General features: G+C 40.4%; 1 protein-coding gene across 9 annotated transcripts in view; it reads right to left on the reverse strand.

Moving 5' to 3' along the window:
- caskin1 (CASK interacting protein 1) overlaps positions 1-14,446 on the reverse strand; it is a 151,383-nt gene extending 136,937 nt beyond the window's left edge. For 2 of the 9 annotated variants that reach the window (XM_051940950.1, XM_051940957.1), the window contains exon 1: positions 13,636-14,443. In XM_051940950.1, the coding sequence (XP_051796910.1) occupies positions 13,636-13,729 (94 nt within the window). In that variant the 5' untranslated portion in view covers positions 13,730-14,443. Of the gene's footprint in view, positions 1-13,635 lie in introns of all 9 variants that reach the window. The other 7 variants (XM_051940955.1, XM_051940956.1, XM_051940958.1 and 4 more) reach the window with 5 other exon arrangements.
- Between the last annotated feature and the right edge of the window lie 6,839 nt (positions 14,447-21,285).

Below are 21,285 nucleotides of genomic sequence, written 5' to 3' on the forward strand. Positions count from 1 at the left end.
GTCAGCAACATTACTCAAAAACGGACCAATGGATCTGGATGAAATTTTCAGGGAAGGTCAGAAATGACACAAGGACCACTCGATTAGATTCTGGCAGTGATGCAGCTCATAGTCTGGATCCACGGATGTGTTAGAGATTTCTGTATCATTGCGAGATAGCAGCATGGAGTCACTGTAACCATGACAACCTGCTGACGATCACATGATTGTGATCCTACTACAAATCCACCACTTGACTGATCCATCAGAAATCCTACAACAACTGAGCATCCTTGGCGGAGTACTGCCCTCTGAGTGCTTTTCTTGTTGTTCAATATCATTTCGCACTAAAACAGCGATGTTGATCAACTGTACAAATCATGTTACTTTCACAATAAAGGCGGTAAAATTGTGATATTGTTAATTATTTTCCCCGTTCTTTTCTATTTTCCTACATCCATGACCACCGGGTATCTTTTGCTTTGCACTTTAAAAGATTGGCTTTTTTTTTTCATTTTACTTTTACATGTTGCATTTTCAGTCACTGTTTGGTGACAAAACTACTTGTTAAGGTTTTGGAAACGATGATGCTTTGGGTTAAATGCACTTGTGTCAACGCTAAGCATGAAGTTCTAGTTGTTTTCTGGGTTGCTAAGGTGACAGCTACCACCAAGAAATAGCTCCTAAACATACGTATCATTCACAGAAATTATGAACTGTAATCTAAATATAGAAGAAACTAGTGTACATCATCCACACCGTCGTACTCCTGACCCGCAGATGGAACATGTGGCTCCACTGGACCAGCATTCTTTCATTACTGAAAGAAACCAGTGCACTCCCAGCTACACTTTGAAGCCAAAAAGATGGAAAATGTTCTCACATTTTGCTATTTTAACCTTCTGCTTAAAATGAGTCATGATTGGTTGAACTTAATTTGCTTCTCTATTGTTAAAAAAGTGTGCAGAATTGAAACAGTGAGGCAGTTTTATTTCACATTTAAAGGTAACATTGATTGATCTTTACTTCAGCAAATGTGGACATTATTCCTTCACTTGTTTGTTCTCACTATTAAATTTTTTTTCACATATTTGAGCTCTTATATCCCTATCACTTTCAGTAAAAAATAAAGCACTTTTTGCATTTCACAATTTTACAGCCTTCTTTGTAAAAATAATACATTTTGCAATGTGGCTGCAAGTCCAAGTCAGCGCGATTTTGACGGATGAAATGCACTTTTTACGACGGTATTTCCTCCATAGCCTGATTTGTGGCTGCTTTTCATAGATTTATCTGCACTAACTGTAAATCTCAATGTGCAAACTAATAATTTTCACGTAGCAGCGGACAGAAAAGCACACTGACTCGCATTTTCTCAAATCTGCATACATTTGGATTGGAATCCTGACTTGTAAGATTGATCTCTTCCAACCAGCTGGAGCATGATCCCAAACTGGCTTCCCACTCAAGAAAACTGCCAACTGTGGCCAAGAATTATTAGTGCTGGACGGACACTTTAAATTCAAAGCCATCCAGCAATGATATCTGAGTAACTAGAGGAGAAATGCCTGTTTGAGAAATCAGTGAAATCTACTGGTAATTATTTACTTTCAGGGAAATAAAGGTCATTTTCAGTCTGTTTGCTTACGTTCGGGGACCAAAGAGCAAAAGAAAAGCCAACTTTGTTTAGAAAACCATAGCTTTTAGCCATTAGACTGGGCTCCATTATTGATTCACCAGACACAGCACCATTTTGCATCCCCAAAATGCACTCTAATTGCTGGTGGTTGTTGCATAACGTAGCCTGATTCATGCCCGTTTTTCCCCAAAGTCATGCACATATTACGATCTACTCCTCCAGGGTGGGTCAGTACAGACTACAATCTGCTTTTCAAGAATATAAGCTTTCGAGTGCAGCGTATCATAAACCCGCTGCACTCCTCGAAACATTCTCACACGTATCGAAGTCCTCAGGGTGTGTCAGCGAACGACACATTTTCCCAAGCCGTGAGCCCAAACTGTGTCACAGCCCTGTTTTTAGTGGCCGCTCGCATAGCAAGAGCACCAGCATTCATCCAGACGGTCCCAAGGCGACGCTAAATGTATTCACTGTGGGTGTAGGGCGGAACATTTCTGAGAGTCTCTCGTGTAGGGTACAGTCCAACCTTGTCCGGGCCGTGTTGGTTTAAGTTTAGGAGCTGAGTCAGAAAAAAAAAGCACCGTTTCCTGCCTTTATTAGCCGCTCAAACATTCATTTGAAGCAGCAAGAACGCGCCGAGTGTTATGAATTCAGGGCGTGAGTGGAAAAATCCTGCCAGGCCGCGTGGACCGACTGTCGCACTCTGCAGCTCTTGAGAAGACACACACACCTTTTGAAGCGAACACACACCTTCTATGCATGCATACAGCTACTGTAGCTCTTACATAACAAATCTCAAATGACATGGCTCAGCTTTCTGTTGTTTCTTTTCCCGATTCTATCCTTTTCTCTCGCTCCCATCCCTTTGGGAATCAGCCCTCGTGTCTGCAGAGGATTTTACAGGATGCTGAATGTGTGTGTTTGACTGACTGTGTGTGTGACAAGCTTTTGTCCCCTGTCTGACACGCTTGACTTCTGTCTTAACAATTACAACAAGACACAGTGATAATGTAAATTCCAACAGTCTGTACCTCTCTGTGCCAGTCGTATGATGCTGGCGGTGTGTCTGTGTGTGTCTGTGTGTGTCTGTGTGTGTGTTTGAACATAAGCCAGTACTGTAGGTGGTTAATGCCACCTCTATAATCGCTGCTGATTGAGCACGGGAGGTCCCACACCGCTGATTTTGTGGGTGGTCTTTAAACCCAGACTAAACTACTAAGTCCCCCCTCATCCCGATAATCAGCAGCGCAGCCACAACACAATAGAATGAAGTGGAACGTCCCAACATCCGCTGTTACCCGTCACACTTTCTGTCCTTTAATTTCATTTCACTTCCTCTCCTGTTCCTGTCTCTCTTTCCGTTTTCTCTTCCCCTTCCTGTCATTACTTTTCTCCTCTTATTGCGTCTTTTACTTTCACTTCACTTTTTTTCTTTCCTTTGTTTTCCTTTCCTTTACATTTCTTCGTGTCACTTCTTTGATTTTCTTTCATTTCCAATTTCCTTTCATTTTCCTTCCGTTCTTCATTTCTTTCCTTGAGACCTCTTTCCTGTCACTTTCTCATTTCCTTTCACTTTTATTCTTTGTTTTCCTTTTATTTCCTTTCTTTTCAGTTTCTTCACTTTACTTCTTTCCTTTCATTTCTTTTTTCAAATCCTTTCCTTTCACTTCCTTTTCTTTCAGATCCTTCCTTTATTTTCCTGTCACTTCCTCTTCTCCCTTTCTTTTCTGTTACATCCTTTACTTTCGCTTCCTGCCTTTTCCTTTCAATTCCTTTCTTTTCACTTCTTTCCTTTCAGATCCTTTCCATTACTTTCCTCACTTCCACCCATTTAATTTCCCTTCACTTCTTTTTTTCCCTTTAATTTCCATAACTTTCCTTTCACTTTTCCTTTCCTTCTTTTTTCTTTCCTTTCCCTCTCCTTCACTCATTTCCTTTACTCTCCTTTCATTTGCTTTTCTTCCCTTTCCTTTCACTGCAATTCTATCCTTTAGTGTCCCTTCCTTTCACTTTATTTTTCTTTTCCTTTCCTTTCAGTTTAATTTGTTTACTCTTTCTTTTTCTTGCTTGTTTCTTTCCTGTTCATTTCTTTCTTCTTTCTTATTGATTTCATTTTTCGTCATCTCTTTTCCTTTCACTCTCTTTTCTGTATGATCCTTTTTGTTTACTTTTCTTCTGTTCCCTTTCTTTTTACTTCTACCATTGTTCTTTCTTTCCTTTCCTTTTAACTCACCTCTTCTCCTTCCCTGTCCTCTCCTCTATTTCTCCTCCTTCCTTGCCTCTCTTCTCCTCACCTCCTCTCTGCTTCTCCCTGAACTTGCCACTGACCCATTAAACTGTGTGGATGTTATTTTTGGTGCAGCGCCTTTGTGCAGATGAGTGAGAGTGTGTGCGTGTGTGTGTGTGTGTATAGCCTGTGTATAGAGAGAGAGGCCGAGCAACTATCCCTCCGTTTCATCACCTCCTTCTCTCTTTCATCATTTTAAGTCTTTCCTCACCCCCTCCTCCATCTGTCCCACACGCTCATCAAAAAGAATATCTCTCCCCTCTTCCCTCTTTTTGCTTCTCTTCTGTAACTCCTCTCACCATTTCCCTCAAAGCAAAAAATATCCATCCACCTCTCCCTCTCTCTCTCTCTCTCTCCTCCCATCTGTTCTGTAATTCAATCATGGAGGCAGTCAGCAGCAGCAGGAGAAGTGAGTGATGATGTTTTGGAGGAAAATGCAGGGAACGCAGCCAGCCAATCTTCCACTCACAGTATTATCATTTCTAATATGCCGTGCTTCAATTTTCGAAATAAAACAGGATCAATAACGCTGTCTGAGCAGTCCTTTGCGTATTCGCTTCGTCTTGCAGGCATCGACATTAAGAGTAAACTGCTTTTGATTGGCAGACGGCCTCCAGCTTGTTGTGTAACCTTAAATGCAGGCGACGTGAGCAAACTAATGGAATAATAATGAAGCAAAAGAACCAAAACAACCTCATGGGTCGCTCTGGAAGCGGCTTGTTATGACCTTTAGTTACATTTAAAAAGGAAGTGACCTCTAGTAAGTTCAGTGTGGGCGAAAGGGATGGAAATTTTGAACAAATTTCTTAACTGAGAATCGGCAGCCTTATCAATCGATTGCACAATAACACAAAATGAACTCATTCAGCATCACTTCCTGTCTTCAGCTTACGTCACATGACCTTATCACTCCAATTATTATCAGCCCCTGGGCCAAATCGACATTATCTTGGCGCACCTCAACTCGTCTGCAGAATTAAAGCTCTGCCTTGTGGTCATTAATTGTCACAGAAGTCTTTGTCATGGTGCCCCTTTGCTACCTAAATCCCCACAATGACTGAATTTCCCTCGGGATTATTAAGTATCTATCTATCTATCGATCTATCTATCTCTAAAGGGTTCCTCTACTGGCAAACAGGAAGAAGCTCCACCTGGTGGCAACAACCAGGTACTACAGCCAATCTACAATACATTTTCTGACACGCATGATCTTCATCTTCTGCCTTATCGATTAATATTTTTGATATTTTAATTTTTAATCAGTTAATTTATCAAAAACTGAAAGACGAATATGAATCGAAGCAAAAATGTGAAAAGTGTAATGGTCCGACAGAGGACACAAGCTCCAGTCTGCTGAATGACTGTCCTGTGCTTTTTTAAGCAAAAATTTTACATTTTATATAACTTGCATAGCTGTGAGCCAAAATCGCTCAATAGCGCCACCTGGAATATCTCGAACAGGCTCTATCACCAAGACGTATCACCTACAGCTATGTAATTTGGGCATAAATAACTCATTATGACGCACAAAAATAAAATTGACAACCACACCTAAACCCAACAGGAAGTCGGCCATTTTGAATTATGTGACATATTTTGGACGATTTCGGACGAATTTTTGCACATTTTCAACACCTATAAACTCAAATAGGGCGTCCCCAACAGACCTCAAATTTGGACAGGATGTACACCAGGCATGGGTGATTAAAAGTTATCAAAATGCTCTGCAAACATCTGGCAGAATTTCGACAATTCGCCATGACACAGGAAGTGATGTCTAACCAGCCTGTATATGCTTCAATCTGCCTCAAATTTTACACATGTGATCACAGTCCAGGTTTTATGACATACCTAGGTCGATATACATTGCCAGTGATAGCGCCACCTGATGGACAGTTGTGAAAGGTTGCCATCAAAAAGGCTGCAGGCCAAAATACACTCTCAGTCGCAGCGCCACCTGGTGGACTTGCTTGGATTCACTGACCAAAAAGGATGCAAGGACCCGACCAACGCTGTTATTTGTTATTCCTAATAAAAAAAAAGCAGTATGAGCCACAGTTTACTCTTAATATAACTACAAGGACACTGGGGGAGTGCATCCACTGCCATGGCTGACGTCCTATCTCGCAGCTTTCAAGAAAGTAATTTGGATCCACTCCAGAATTTAATGGGTTCTTCCTGGGCCCATTGTGCAGGTCTCCATCAAGTTTCATGAAATTCAGTTTTGCAGGTTTCCAGTTACATGCAGATAAACAGATCTTGACTTTAAGCTCTCGCCTTGGTGGAGGAACAAAGTACATCTGCTCCTTTTGATGCTTGTTAAAGCGAAAATGTCCTTTGCACCGCTTCTGTCTGACAGCTATGGTTTGAAGCCACTTTCCAGACACAGATACATGAAATATAAAACAAATGAGCTCGAATCATCTTCCAAGTGTTGGCTTGAATATGACACACTGTCAAATCTAACAGCATGTAAAGTGAACATTATATCTCCAACACTCTTCCCGATTGTAAAAATGAACAAATGACACGCAGACGAGATGCATATGCGTGGTAATAATACTGAAAATAAAGAGCTTCATATCTCCCATTGCTCAGCGCGACCAGAGCTTTATGATAAGCAACAAAAGTCTAGGCAGAGATCTGAAGAAATGCAAACCAAACATGATCAATCTAATGTGATTTTTGTCACATTCCTGCAGATGCACTTCACACCGCAGCACAAAAACCGAGAATTACGGCACACATCATCCGATACGCTACAAACCGTGCACCACTCTGCTCTCTCTGAATCGCAGAGCTGCAGAACGAACACGGTTAACCAATATGAAGACTCCGGCTGACAGTATGTGGAGCTTCCTCTCTGCCTGCTCCTTTGTGAATGTGCACTGGTGTGGACGCAATCATCTGCTCTACTCCTGCTGCCAGCCTCGCACGTCAACACAGAAAAGACGGGGGTGAGGAAGAGGGGGGAGGAAGGGTGGGAGAGAGACGGGGGGTTGGTATCTAGAAGGGTCTGAGAGCATTTGCATCTCTACTGGCTGCAGAGAAAGAAAACGGAAGGAGGTAGATTAGGGGTGTCAATTCATTTTAGTTCAGGGGCCACATTCAGCTCAATTTGATCACCAGTAAAATCACAGCATAAAACCCTATAAATAACCACAACTCCATGTTTTTCCTTTGTTGTAGGGTATAAATGTTCACATTTAAGGACTGATCTTTTTACAAAACACGAACACAAGAAAAATAAATTAAATTTCAACAACATTCGGCCTCAGTTTATCATTTAGACATTACAACTTACAGATCACAGAGTGTCTACAAAGGAACACAACATTTAGTCATCTGGAACTGAATGATGTAGTATTTTACTTGATGATCAAAATGACAAATGTCAGACAAAAAACAACAAAAAAAGACAAAATATTGCAAAAACAAGACACAAAATGACAAAAAATGAGACAAATGACACAATACAAAACAAAAACACAGACAAAAATTTGGACAAAAAAGTTACAAAGCGACAAATAAATGGATAAATGACAAAAATGAGACAAAAAAATGACACAACTGAGACCAAAAATGACAAAAGTGACCAAACAAAAAGACAAAAAAGTGGGAAAACAACACAAGTGAGACAAAATAACACAAAATGACACAAACAATACACAAAACAACAAATAAAGCAAAATACAAAATGACAGAAATAAGACAAAAAACACAGGCGAGACAAAAAGAAGACACAAAGCGACAAAAATCAGAAACAAGAAGACAGAAAGGAGAAAATCAGACACAAAAAAAACAACAAAACAAGACAACATATTACAAAAATAAGACACAAAATGGCAAAAAATGAGACAAATGACACGAAACAAAACAAAACAAAAAGAGACAAAAATTTGGACAAAAAAGTTACAAAGCAACAAAAAAAATGGATAAATGACGAAAACGAGACAAAAAAGACACAAACGAGACCAGAAAGGACAAAAGCGAGAAACAAAATGACACAAACGATACACAAAGCAACAAAAAAGCAAAATACAAAATGACAAAAATAAGACAAAAACACAAGTGAGACAAAAAACAACAAAAAACAGAAATAAAACAACAAAGCATGAGGCAAAACAAACAAAAACGAGGCACAAAATGAAAAAAGAACAATCTAGTATTTTACTTTATGATCAGAACAACTTGTCATGGTCTAAAAATTATTTCAAATTTATAGTTTTACTAATTTACAATCTGCAGTTAATGTCTTCTCCGTTGTTTTTACACTTTGAGGGCCGGATTGGACCCTCTGGAGGACCGGTTTTGGCCCGCGGGCCTCATGTTTGACACCCCTGAGTTAGACAGCGATGGAAGCATTGTGTCAGCCTCTCATGGCAGGAAACAAACATTGTGTCTCAATCATTTCTCTGAAGCTGCATAGATCAAACACGCACACGGCCTGCAATGACACGCTATAAACACAGATTAAACACACAAACACTGAAACTGCCCATTAACAACCACAAACCTCAGGTCACACTCAAGGTCTGCTCCGACACACACACACACACATACACACACCGTTCTGACCTCCATGCGCACGAGGCAAGCTGAGTGACAGCAAACTGATGATGGCTCTCCAGATGGTGCCAGATGTGAGCGTGTGTGTGCATGCTAACATCAGTGTGTGTCCGTCCTGCAGGTAAATATATGCAGACTACATGTCTGGTCGAGTAAATGAGTTGCAGCAGGCAGAGCCCATGACAGACCCCATTACACACACACACACACACACACACACACACACACACACACACACACACACACACACACACACACACACACACACACACACACACACACACTCATTGCTACCACAAACCACACACACATTTCCGTCCCAGCTGCGCACACACTCGGCTGTCCTGTGAGCTTTGTGTTTAATGCTGGATGACAAACAGGTCTGTGTTAACATCAGCCTGGCGTTACACTTCCCTGCTGTTTGTCTGGGACTCTCAGTTCCACTCTGTCATTACCGCCTTGCTGCTCCTGCCCTGTTTGTTTGTTTGGGTGCTGGTTTTTTCCCCTAAAAGAATTGCCCAATATCAGCGCTCTCTCTGCAAGAACTCTCCCCCAAAAACACTCCACTTTTTAGGATCTGAGGGGGGAAAATGGTTTATTTAGCTCTGCAACTTTGTCCACAAATCAAATTTCACAGGGCATATTAACCCTCGCGTCGTCCTGCGGGTCAAAATTGACCCGTTTTAAAGTTTGAAACTGTGGGAAAAATATATATTTATTATATATATTTATTATATGTCCATATTTTCTACATTTTTGGGAAATCTTTGAACATTTTTTGGTGGAAAAAAATAAATGTTTAAAATGCTTCTTTAAGAACATTCACATAAAAATCAACCAAAATCCAGCGAATTTCGCTGGATTTTGGTTGATTTTTATGTGAATGTTCTTAAAGAAAACATTAAACGTTTTACTGATATATATATAATCACTTTAGATATTTTTAGGATTTTTTTGGAAGATTTTTTTCTCATTTTTGGAAAATATTTACAAGAATTTCCTTGTCAAATTTGTATTTTTTGAATAAAACTGTTAAGGAAAACTTTAAAGGAATTACTGGAATTTTCTTACTTAAGGTTTTGCAAATTTTCAGAAATTTGGGGAATTTTTTTGCTGAATTTTTGGATTTTTTACAGACAAGGAAACACTATTCTTTGGTGCCTGTAAATGAGGACAACAGGAGGGTTAAACACTTCATCTTGCACAGAGCTGCTTCTGCCGGTAGCTGCCAATTACATGATTAAATACTGAAGCTGAGCGTGATATTGGAGAGGCGGGGCTTTGCAGCAGAGTGACAGGATTTGAAAGAGAGAGGCTGCAGAAGGTCGGACCTTGATCCTGCATTTAAACACCTTCAGTTCTGCTGAATGGCTCTTCAAACCACACATCGGATGTAAGTTTTAGAAGCCCAAGTTCGGAGCCGTAAAATGCTCCCATCGGCCATGATGCAATGATGACGGCGAGTGGTTGAGGAGAGATGGCAGCCTGAAAATGAGTGATTATCCCACACGTCTGCAACAGGTGCTTCACACAGAGCAGACAAAACTACACGGATACCGGACAACAAAATACAGACACGCTGTGACTCAAACCTAACATGTTAAAACCTTTCACATGTTCCTGAATATTACATTACAGATAACATATGTTTTATAGGAAAATTACTTTTAACTTGTATCAGAGCTGCGATGACAAATCGACCAGCTGTCGACTAACCGATCAATCAGTTTGAGTGATTTCTCTGGAAAAAAGTCAAACATTCCGATTCCAGATTTCTATGTCAGTAAATGGAGTATCTTTGAGTTGTGGACAAAACAAGGACAACAACATTTGAGGTCCTTTTATAGACCAAACAACTAATCAATTGAGAAAATTTCTAACAGATAATGATGAGCTCTTCAAGCCTCAAACAAGCCTTTAAATGAAACCATCCCAGAATTAATTCAGGAAATATCTCTGTGAGCAAATTACAGACACTTAAAAATCTGACAAGGTGCTAAAAGTGTAGCATCTCAAGTCAAACAGTTTACATATTTACATTATTTATTGAAGTAAGCGTACGATTACCACACTGTAAAGGTTCCCTGAAGTAAAAATTCTGCTTTGAAAATGTTAAAAAGGTACATTGGTATATAAATACTATAAAAGTATTCAATGTCAAAAAATGTCCCCTGATACTGTTTTACTGTTATATGTTCTATAATTAGGTTATTATTATTTATGCATTCAGATAAAAGCAGGGTTTTACTGTTGTTCATTTTGAATTATTAAGTGCAATTATCATCATGACTGAACTGCTGATTGTTTTCTCCATTAAGAAATTGATTGTTTGATTTTTAAAAATCCAGAAAATATTGAAAAATTCCATCACAAGTGCTCTAAATGATTCTATTTATTTAACTATATTTTTTAAACCAGGAGGCCACTGGAGGTTAAAATTTCATGTCATTCTAGACTAAATTTCTGTAATTCTGGATCATTTTCACATCATTTTGGGACAATTTTCAAGTCATTTATTACTTTTAATAAAAATGCATTCAAGACACATCTCATGGACTTCGATAGTCGATCAATTATAGACTGACCTTTATAATGACCACATTACAGATCCTGCCTGCTCATAAATAGCACATTCTGCTGCTTCCACCTGCAGAATCTGCTTTAAATTGCTTCAGTCACCATCTGTACGTGCTGCAATCCACCGAGGACCGGCTCTAATTTGGTGCACAACTGCTGCGAACTCCTGTCTGTCGCCTCTGAAAATGAGTTGGAGGGTGTACCTGTCCTCTGCATTTCATGAACCAAACAGCAGCCACAGCGGGGCTTCCAGCTGAGGCGCACTTAACTGTAGCCTAAAGCTTGTTTTTTTGATGTGCTCTTGTACATAACGTACTCCGCCGAGCTCCACAGACACTATTTTTGGGCACTACCTGTGTTTGTTGGACCCTACCAACTCTTTCGTGGCCAGGGGATGCCTGCGTGTTCGCACTAGACCGTCTGCAGACTGTCTCCAGTCCGAGGGGTTTCCTGCTCCAGACCTTTTTTTTTTCAGCCTCTGGCCTTCATGCAGTCGCACCCCGCTAATTCCTACACACTGCTTTGAAGCCATATGCTTCACTGAGTCCTGCTGAGTGAGCTTTGCCATCTGTGCAACGGCGGAGTTATTTATCAGATGTAATAAGCAGTTTATCCCCCAAAAAATGTCGGAGAGGAAGCACGATTAGTAAAATCCGAACATTTAAACACACATACAAGCGGTAGTGAGTAAAAGCGGTGAGCTGTGGGGACGTTTTTCTCTCTTGTTTTGTTTCCACCTTCAGTCGCACTCATGAAAAATAAAATAAAAGGACTGAGTGGAGCGAGGTAGGCCAGGTCACCGCTACTCAACCTGCACTGAATCTTTAATGGCTGTGTCGCCAGGGTCTAATTAGGCAGAATAATTGGGGATGAGTGTGCACGTTTTTTAGAGAATTGTAATTTTTGGGCTCGCTGCCAGCCATGATCAGTCGTTTTAAATCAGCTAGAATATTAACCCTTGTGTCGTCCTGCGGTTTAAAGTTTGAAAATGTGGAAAAATATACATATTTTCACAGTGAAACTTCTGATGTCCACATTTTCAACATTTTTGGGAAATTTATGAACATTTTTTGGTGGAAGAAATGTAAAAAAAATGTTTCTTTAAGAACATTCACATAAAAATCAACCTAAATCCAGTGAAATTTGCTGGATTTTGGTCGATTTTTATGTGAATGTTCTTGAAGAAAATATCAGAGGTTTTACTAATATATATGTAATCACTGCAGATATTTTTAGGATTTTTTTGGACAATTTTTACTTATTTTTTTAAAATATTTGCAAGAATTTTCCTGCCAAATTTGTTGTTTTTTTTTTAAAATAAAGCTTTTAAGGAATATTGGAATTTTCTTCCTGAAGGTTTTGCAAATTTTCAGAAATTTGAGGATTTTTTCTGAATTTTTGGATTTTTTTTTCAGATGAGAAAACTATATTTTTTGAATGAAGACAGCAGGAGGGTTAAAGAAAATGTTAGGAGTTTTACTGATATATATGTAGTCATTTTAGATATTTTTAGGATTTTTTGGGGGGAAAGATTTGCATTTATTTTTTGAAAATATTTACAATAATTTTCTTGCCAAATTTTTTTTTAGTAAAACTTTTAAGAGAATTTTTTAAGCAATTATTGAAATTTTGTTTCTGAAGGTTTTGTAAATTTTCTGAAATTTGGGGAATTTTTTTGCTGAATTTTTGGGGATTTTTCAGATGAGACAACTGTATTTTTTGGTGCCCGTAAATGAGGACAACAGGAGGGTTAATAAAGCTCTGTTGTCGCTGTTGCTGTGCAAATATACCACATCACATGCAGAAAAAAAACCACAATCATTCGTCATCAAACGCTGACTGCTCTCATTGTGAGATGATGAGGCCCACCTGCTGTTTGGAGCCTCTCCAGTTCAGATATCTGCCGTGAACCCAGCATGGTGATCTAGCTTTTTACATAAATGCACGTGAAAACTGAATTACTTGTTGCGTCTGTGCTTAAATCATATCTGCATCAGAGCTCTTCTGGCTCCTCTCTGTGTTGCCCACACATTAGAGTGGGCTGTGGAAGCGAAACACTGTTGGATGTTGTAGTGCACTGCCTGCAGAAAATAAACAATTAGTAGAGCAGAGTCATACAGACACACACACAGAGAGAGAGAACGGTTCGACTTCTTCTCTCCATCCTGGTGTGTTTAGCCCAGCATGTGTGACATTGAACCCCGACAACAACAAGGCCACCGGTATCACCTCAGGCTGGGTCATCCCTCCTCTAAAAAAAAACATCCCTCCCTCTCTTCCTCTGCTGCAGTGCTCTGGATCTGGGGTCTCAGGATGGGCTGTCAAGTCTCCAATCACACCACTAATCTTCTCTGATACACCCTGATGCATGCAACCCCTCCTCTCTCTACACACTCATGCATGAACACACAAACACACCAGGCCTGATAGCAGGGTCGGCCAGCGATGGTATGTGAGAAATACAGCTTTGTAGGTGGCTATATATAGCTGCACAGGAGGGATGTTTGCAGTAGAAAAGGTGGTGTGATAGGCTGGGTTTGCAGGATAGAATAGAATAGAGTAGAATAGAATAGAATAGACTTACTAGCTTTCCCTGGCCTGGGCCTTTGCAGCAGCTTCTGCACGGTGAGCAGGTCCTCGGTCTTCACCGCCTGCAGCAGTTCCTGGTCCTTCCCCATCTTCCTCTCTGAGTCGCTCTAGTCCCGCAGCATCCTTCGACACAGCGGCGCTTGAGCCCAGCCTCTCCCCGCGGAGGGTGCGTCTACCGCGGCCACGAACAGCCTCCCTCCTCCCCTCCTGGCTCCCTGACTGGATGAGACCCCCCTAGAGCTCTGGCATACGAGAGGCGGAAAGTGAGAGGAAGTGGGGAGAGAGAGAGGAAGGGTGGGTGGGACGGAGGGATGCTCTCGGGTTCCCCCCCCGGATGGAGACGGGACCGGGAGGCTGGACCGGGCCGAGATGAGATTCCAGAGGAACGGGGATGAACGGCGGCTCGGCTGGAGGCGGGTCTCCTGCGGCTCCACAACAAGCTCCGGAGGTCCTCGCCGAAGGAAAGGAGACGTCAAACCGGGCTTTGCGTACCCAGACGCCTCGCTGAGGGGGGGGGGGGGGGGGGGGGGCTTCAGACGTTAAACGGTTGTGCGTTGACGAAGCGGGGGCGCGCGGTGCTGGTCGGTCCCGGGGCTGAGCTGCTCTCGTGCGCTGCGTCGTAAACAGCATCCGCCGCCGCTGCAGCCATCGCTCCGCGTGCGCTCCGTATCTGGGAATGATGTTTTCTCTCTCTCTCTCTCTCTCTCTCTCTCTCTCTCTCTCTCTCCGCGCGTGGAGGGGGCGGGAGTGGTGGGGGAGCACGCACACGCACGTACACACACCCGCGCGCTCTACAGCTGGCCCAGCTCGCACCGTTAAATGGCTCGTGCAGCAACTTGGGGGCGGACCGGGAGCTCGGTGCTCTCCCGCCTCCTCTCTCATCTCTCCTGGCTCTGCTGCACAGATATATTCAGCTCCTGCTTCTCATTGGCTCCTCATTGATTTATAATCCCGCACACCTGCAGGCTTTTTTTTGTCTCCCCAGGTGATGTCAGGGTTTAAATCCACGACACACGAGACAAGAGATTTCAGATCCGCGTCGCTTTTCAGAATGATCCACGTTCCTCCAGAGCAGAGCAGCCATGATCCTCCTGTATTTCCACAGACACCAGGTGTGGTTTCACTGCTGCATCACATTCGACTGATTTTATACACAAGCACAAAAATAATGATAAGAAGAAGAAGAATATTTTTGGTCAAATTACAGATTTTCATAATAAAATCACAGAAGAAAATATTAATTTAGAAAAAAACAAAACAAGCCAAAACTGAATTAATACGTTCTTTTTCAGTATTTGATTGTAAAACTATCCCCCCCCCCCCCCCCCCCGTTGAAATCATACTTTAAATCTTTTTTAAAAAATTATATATTTTTAAACATATTTCCTGTTATTTGAAAGAAAATTGTAAACATTAAGGACTGAAAAATAGGAAATAATTTTTCAAACTGTTAAACAGATTTTCATTGTAAAGTCACAGAAGAAAGTATTCATTTAGACTTTACCTGTACAAAAACAAACACGTAAAAACTGTGAATTACTGCTTAATATTTTCCATTACAGCATTTGATTTTTTTCAGTAAAATCATACTTTAAATCTTTTTTTTTTAAACTAAGAATGTAAAAAACAAATAAGTTTATATATCCATATATATGCAATTCATTTGTTTATATATTCTTTAATTTTGTGTTTTTAGTACCCTGGTGTGTATTTTTTCATATTTTTCATATTTTTCTTATTTATATTGCATATATAATGTATATAGCGTCTGTCTTAATTTCTGTTTGATTGCTTTTCTTTCTGTCATTTTGCTGCTGTGAAGTTGCAAATTCCCCCTTGTGGGAATAAAAAAGGATATTCTGTTCTATTCTATTTTTCCTGTTGTTTGAAAGAAAAACTGTAAACATTAAGGTCTGAAAAATAGGAAGTAATGTTTCAAATTGTTATTTTACAGTTTTCCCCTGTTTAAATGTAAATTACTGACAACATCCGGTAAAATCACAGGAAAAAAATGTATAAATTTACACGTTAACTTTAAAAAAAAATACAAAAACGAGGCGAAAACTGTAAATACATCACACCAGAAATTAGCTTTTTTTTAAACAAACAGTAATTTGTATCTTTGCAATGTGTGACCATAAAATTACACAGTTTTATTGTCTTTCAGTCAGCAAAAATGTCATTATTTTTACATTAATGTTACCTTATTCCACTATTTTTACAGAGTAGCTACAATGCTAAGAGTCAGACGTCAACATGCTAGAATTTGCTAATTAGTTCTAAACACACAGAGGTCCAGTTAAAGCTGAAGGAGGCCCATTAGAGGAGAGATCTGTGTGTTCATTCATAAACGCCACTGTGGGGGACCAGGACACTTCTTCTTCAGTGTGTGACATGGAAATGTGTCTGGGATATGACATTCCCTCAAAACAGTGAAAGAAAATGTTTTTCCTGTGTTAAACTGACTCCTGACTCACTGTCGGCTTCACAGAACCTTGTTTGGCTTAATTAACAGTGAACTCAGAGCCAGACTTTGGGCTCCTCCTGTATGTCTGGGGGGGTCACCAAGGACTCGAATATGTAGAGCAGGGGAGTATCTTGTGCCCATTACATGACGCACGCTCATGGATGTATTAAAGGCAGTAAAATTAGCTGCATTTTCCAGTATTTAAAGCTTCATATTTCTTCATATTGATCCGCTGGCCTCAGTTTGTGTCTTTAGTCAGCAGCAGTTCACACTTAACGACCTTTTCTATTCTCCTTCTTTGACTTCTCTCTGTTACATCGCATCTATTAAATAACACACTGACATGTTTGGTAAATTATAGCTATTAACGTAACTCAGGCAGACCTGAAACGTGTTAAAGTCCGGATATTATAATAATATTGTTCAGCTGTGAGTGAATATAATTCAGATTTTTGCAGAAATACTCACACACTGACATCGTGTGTCCTGTGTCAGGTTCTTTCTTTTGACTTTAATAAACACCTGCAGCTTCACACAGCAGCAGAAACAATAAATGTTCCTTTAAACTGACAGTGACGTTCACATTTACACAGCAGTGGTAACCTAATAAATTCAGAACGGTAAATAATGTTCACACTGTTTTGCACGGTGGAATTATTATAAGCTTCTCTGGATGGATCCTGGTGTGGGCCTGGGATCTTTCTGCATGGAGTTTGCATGTTCTCCCTGTGCATGCGTGGGTTTTCTCCGGGTACTCCGGCTTCCTCCCACAGTCCAAAAATATGCTGAGGTTAATTGGTTACTCTAAATTGTCCGTAGGTGTGAATGTGAGTGTGATTGTGTGTCTGTATATGTAGCCCTGTGACAGACTGGTGACCTGTCCAGGGTGTCCTCTGCCTTTGCCCGAGTCAGCTAGGATAGGCTCCAGCACCCCCCGCGACCCTAGTGAGGATAAAGCGGTGTACAGAGAATGGATGGATGGATGGATGGATGGATGGATGGATGGATGGATGGATGGATGGATGGATGGATGGATCCTGATTTCCATCATGGCTGGGAGGATGTTTTTATTTACATCATTGTGTCTTTATGCATAATATTACATTTCACTTTTGGGAAATCTCATTCCAAACCCCACATGTAAGTCTCATGGAGATGCTGCAAAAAAATCACCAAAGTCATCACACTTTCTAACTGTCCATACAGTAATTATTCACTCCAATAGCTGTTGAGATGATTCAGCTTGGGCCAAAGGGGCACACTTTTGGCCATTATCCAATTAGCATGGCTAAAAACATGTAAATATGAGAAACAAGGACAATGTCTGATGGCTGATATCTCATGATTGGCAGAGAGGACCATAAAAACAATGCAAAATTGCTACATAGATATAGCAAGTATTTGATAGCATCTGATATCAGTCCACTGAGCTGATCAATAAAGTCACTTTTCAGGACAGCATCATCAAATTAAAATTAAAATCTGTCCAGTATTTGGGTTTATGACCAAACATCTGTGTGTGCAATTCATTTGTGTAAATACTCTTAAATTTGTGTTGCTAGCATCCTTGTGTTCTTCAGTTATTTTCTCATTTATATTGTATATATAGTGCATATATCTTCTGTCTTTAATCCAGAGATGTGTTCTCTTGATTTTTCTTACTGTCATTTTGCTGCTGTAACGCTGCAGATTTCCCCTTGTGGGACTAAAAAAAGGATATTCTATCTGCAAAACTGCATTAGCTTCATGTTCATGCTAAATGTTTGCTACTAAACACCAGGCCTGCTAAATATCGGCATGTTAGCACTGTCACTGTGAGCATGTGTGGGAAATACATTTACTGCACATTTACTGCCTTTTTGGCCAAGAATTAGTGGTGATGATCAATAATAATAAGAGCTACCAATGTATAAATTCTCATCTGCAGCACGTTAGCTTAGCTTAGCACAACAACTGTGTGTTGGCAATGAAAAGGATAGAGTTGTTGCCCTTGAACAGACAAGCTGCATCTGGTGGTTATGCTAAGCTAAGCTAACTATCTGCTAGGGGTAGTTGATTAGGATGACCAAATGTCGTGTTTTTATGTCCTGGTTGTTTTTTATAAAGTGATGAAAATTTTCTGGTTTTCATTGTTCGTCATTAAATTGAACTAAAACTAACGAACAAATATCTTTTATTAGTTATTTTTTGTTAGTTTGTGAGAGCTATTTTTTGTAAAAGATGGATAGTTATTAGCAAATAGGAGAGTTTTTTTCCTAATTCATAAAGGACATTATTTCTATCATTATTTAATTCGTTATTTTTGAAATTTGTCACAATAAAACATGTTGAGTGACCTCTGAGAAGCTTATCTGAATTTGTGTCTTCGGTTATAGATAGTAATTGGTAATATATCAATTTTCTATCACTCTATAGTTGATAACATCTAATATGAGAGTAATATCAGTCTTCATGTGTCCTAAAATGCCAAACTACTCGTTTATAATTCATTTTTTAAGCGTTCAGAGTTAGCATTTGGAACATTTAATGCTTTTTTTCAAGCATGCAGCCTCTAAATGAACCCGTTCAGGACCTGAATAGAACCTGCTTTGATGTGTGTGTTCTGATCATGGAGGAAATTAGACACACAAACTCGCATCAGTGAATTTGACCCTGATTTCCAAGGACAACATCTGATGTGTTTTCTTTGCCTGTCCACCCTCCTCCAGATTTTTAACTTCTCTATTGTGTGTGTGTGTGTGTTCATGTGTGTGTGTGTGTGTGTGGGCTGTGTGCAGTGCTTGGATGCTGCTCTCTGCCTCCTCCACATATCCAGTGAGTTATGTAAGAACACTAAAGAGTAGCCCATATGGTGCTGAAAGAGTATTTATAAATGCGTCTCTGTTAATGCAAACGCAGCTCACTACCCGGGAGCCGTGTTAACGCTAATGCTTGATGTATAAATGCTTACTTTTGGAGCGTTTGGCTGCACCACCTCACCCCTCTTTCTGCGTTTCTCTCTCCTGGTATCGTTAGACGGGAACGGAGGCTTTGAGACGGGATTCAATAAATGCCCAGGGAAGGAAACTGTAGATTCATGAGCCACTTAGCCGTATCTATTGCACTCAAAGACAGTCCTGTTCTCTGTCTGGGAGTGTGTGCTTCTTGCCAGGATTGCAGTTTCTCTGGTGAAGTAAGAAGTCTGTGCATGAATTGACACACCACTGCATGAGCGCACAATTAGCAAACAAGCAACAAATTCATTAAAAAAATGCAAGAACCTGCAGGAAGAAGATCATTTCCCCAACTGAGTGTAATATTTTCATAACTACATGAGATTTTTCTGACTACATGTTGGGATCTAACTAACAAGAGATCTGACTAAAGGGAAAAGTACAGCTTACACTTAATTATCAAGCATCAAAACACTTCTACAGACTGAAACCGTGTTTATTTAAGGCTTGAAAGTCACTTTATTTAACAAAAAGTTGAAGCAGGGAGGGCTGTGTGAAGCTTCTACAAAAACACACTGCCCTCAAGTGGCTGGTCACAAAGCACACACTTCAGAGAATTGTTATCAAGATCTGTTCAGATTATGAAAGAAAATCCAGATTTTTTTGTTGTGTAAACACGTCCATATGTTGTTTTTTTATATGCTCAAAGACACAATGAGCAAAATCAGCATCCAGCATAACTACTGAAGGTTTGGAAACTTTGAAACTACCGCGTACAGACGACATTCTCAATAAGACAGACTCAGAATTCTGGGATTTCACAGTAACAAACCCCCACAATTAACCCTGTCACCTTGTTCCTGTACTTTCTAGAGTAGTTTCACAGTGTTTGAGCAGAATCACAGGTGATCTGGTGTGCTTGACTGACAGTAAAGAGGGAGGGATGGATGGCAAGAGAGGCAGGGACTTCATAGATCCACAAATTCTACAGGAAGCCTCAGTGGGGAGTTACATCTTAAAGCAGGGGTGGCAAACTCATTTAGGTTCAGGGGCCACATATAGTCTGATTCTATCTTAAAGGCATTAGAGGAGATTTAATTTCCTACAACTTTGATCGTAGCATGCGCATGCGCACATACAACCTCTCCCTCACCCCCCTCTAACCTCCCCCCTCTTAACATTTACGAAGAAACGCCCCCCTCCAGAAACTTGCGTAGGACTCGTGAAGTTGTCTTTTACGGTTGGGTCCCCCTGGATCTTTATCTGCCATTATGTAAAAAAAGATGAGCAAAACAAGTCGCCAGCTAACTACGAAGCTATACCAAAGCAACACATACAGAAAACACGTAAGTCCAAGGCGTATGGAATCTTCGTAACTAGGCCTGAGCCGGAAGATTTTCGATTGACAGGAAAGGGAGCAAACCAAACGCCTCGGTCCGAGCGTGTTGATTGGCTGATGTTTTTCAGGTCCTGCCATGTCCACAGTTATTTATTTTTTTATTCTTTTAGAAACCATACATACAAGTCCACTAAAGGTCAGTATATTCATTTTATGTAAATCAGACAAATTAAACAAACAAACAAAAAAAACATCCTCCATAATGCCTTTAAGTGGGCCATAAAATCAGAGAATAATAACCTATAAATAACCACAATTCCAAATTTTCCTCTTTTGTTATAGTTTGTTATTTTCCATATAAAATTTGATATATTGCCAAAAAAAAAAGAAACATCTGTCATGATTATCTCAACTGAATATAAAGAACACAATCATCACTATTACTGAATCAGCTCATTTTATTATTGTTTATCTAATTAGAAGGTGGTTGTTATTAAATTCAGACGCCACAGTGAATCAGTTGCCTCCATCTAACCCTGTCTGCTGCATCCTCTTCTCTCACACCAACTACCTTCATGTCCTCTTTAACCACATCCATAAACCTCCTCTTTGGTCTTCCTCTAGGCCTCCTGCCTGGCAGTGGGAAACTCAGCATCCTTCTACCAATATATTCACTCTCTCTCCTCTGGACATGTCCGAACCATCTCAGTCTGGCCTCTCTGGCTTTATCTCCAAAGCCTCTAACATGTGCTGTCCTTCTGATGTACTCATTCCTGATCCTATCCATCCTGGTCACTCCCAAAGAGAACCTCAGCATCTTCAGTTCTGCTACCTCCAGCTCTGCCTCCTGTCATTTACTGCAAATGAATATCTCCTCCAAATGTCTCACTATTACGAGCAGCCTTA

This window comes from Acanthochromis polyacanthus, chromosome 21 (genome assembly GCF_021347895.1).
Source record: "Acanthochromis polyacanthus isolate Apoly-LR-REF ecotype Palm Island chromosome 21, KAUST_Apoly_ChrSc, whole genome shotgun sequence".
Classification (NCBI taxonomy): Eukaryota; Metazoa; Chordata; class Actinopteri; family Pomacentridae; genus Acanthochromis; species Acanthochromis polyacanthus.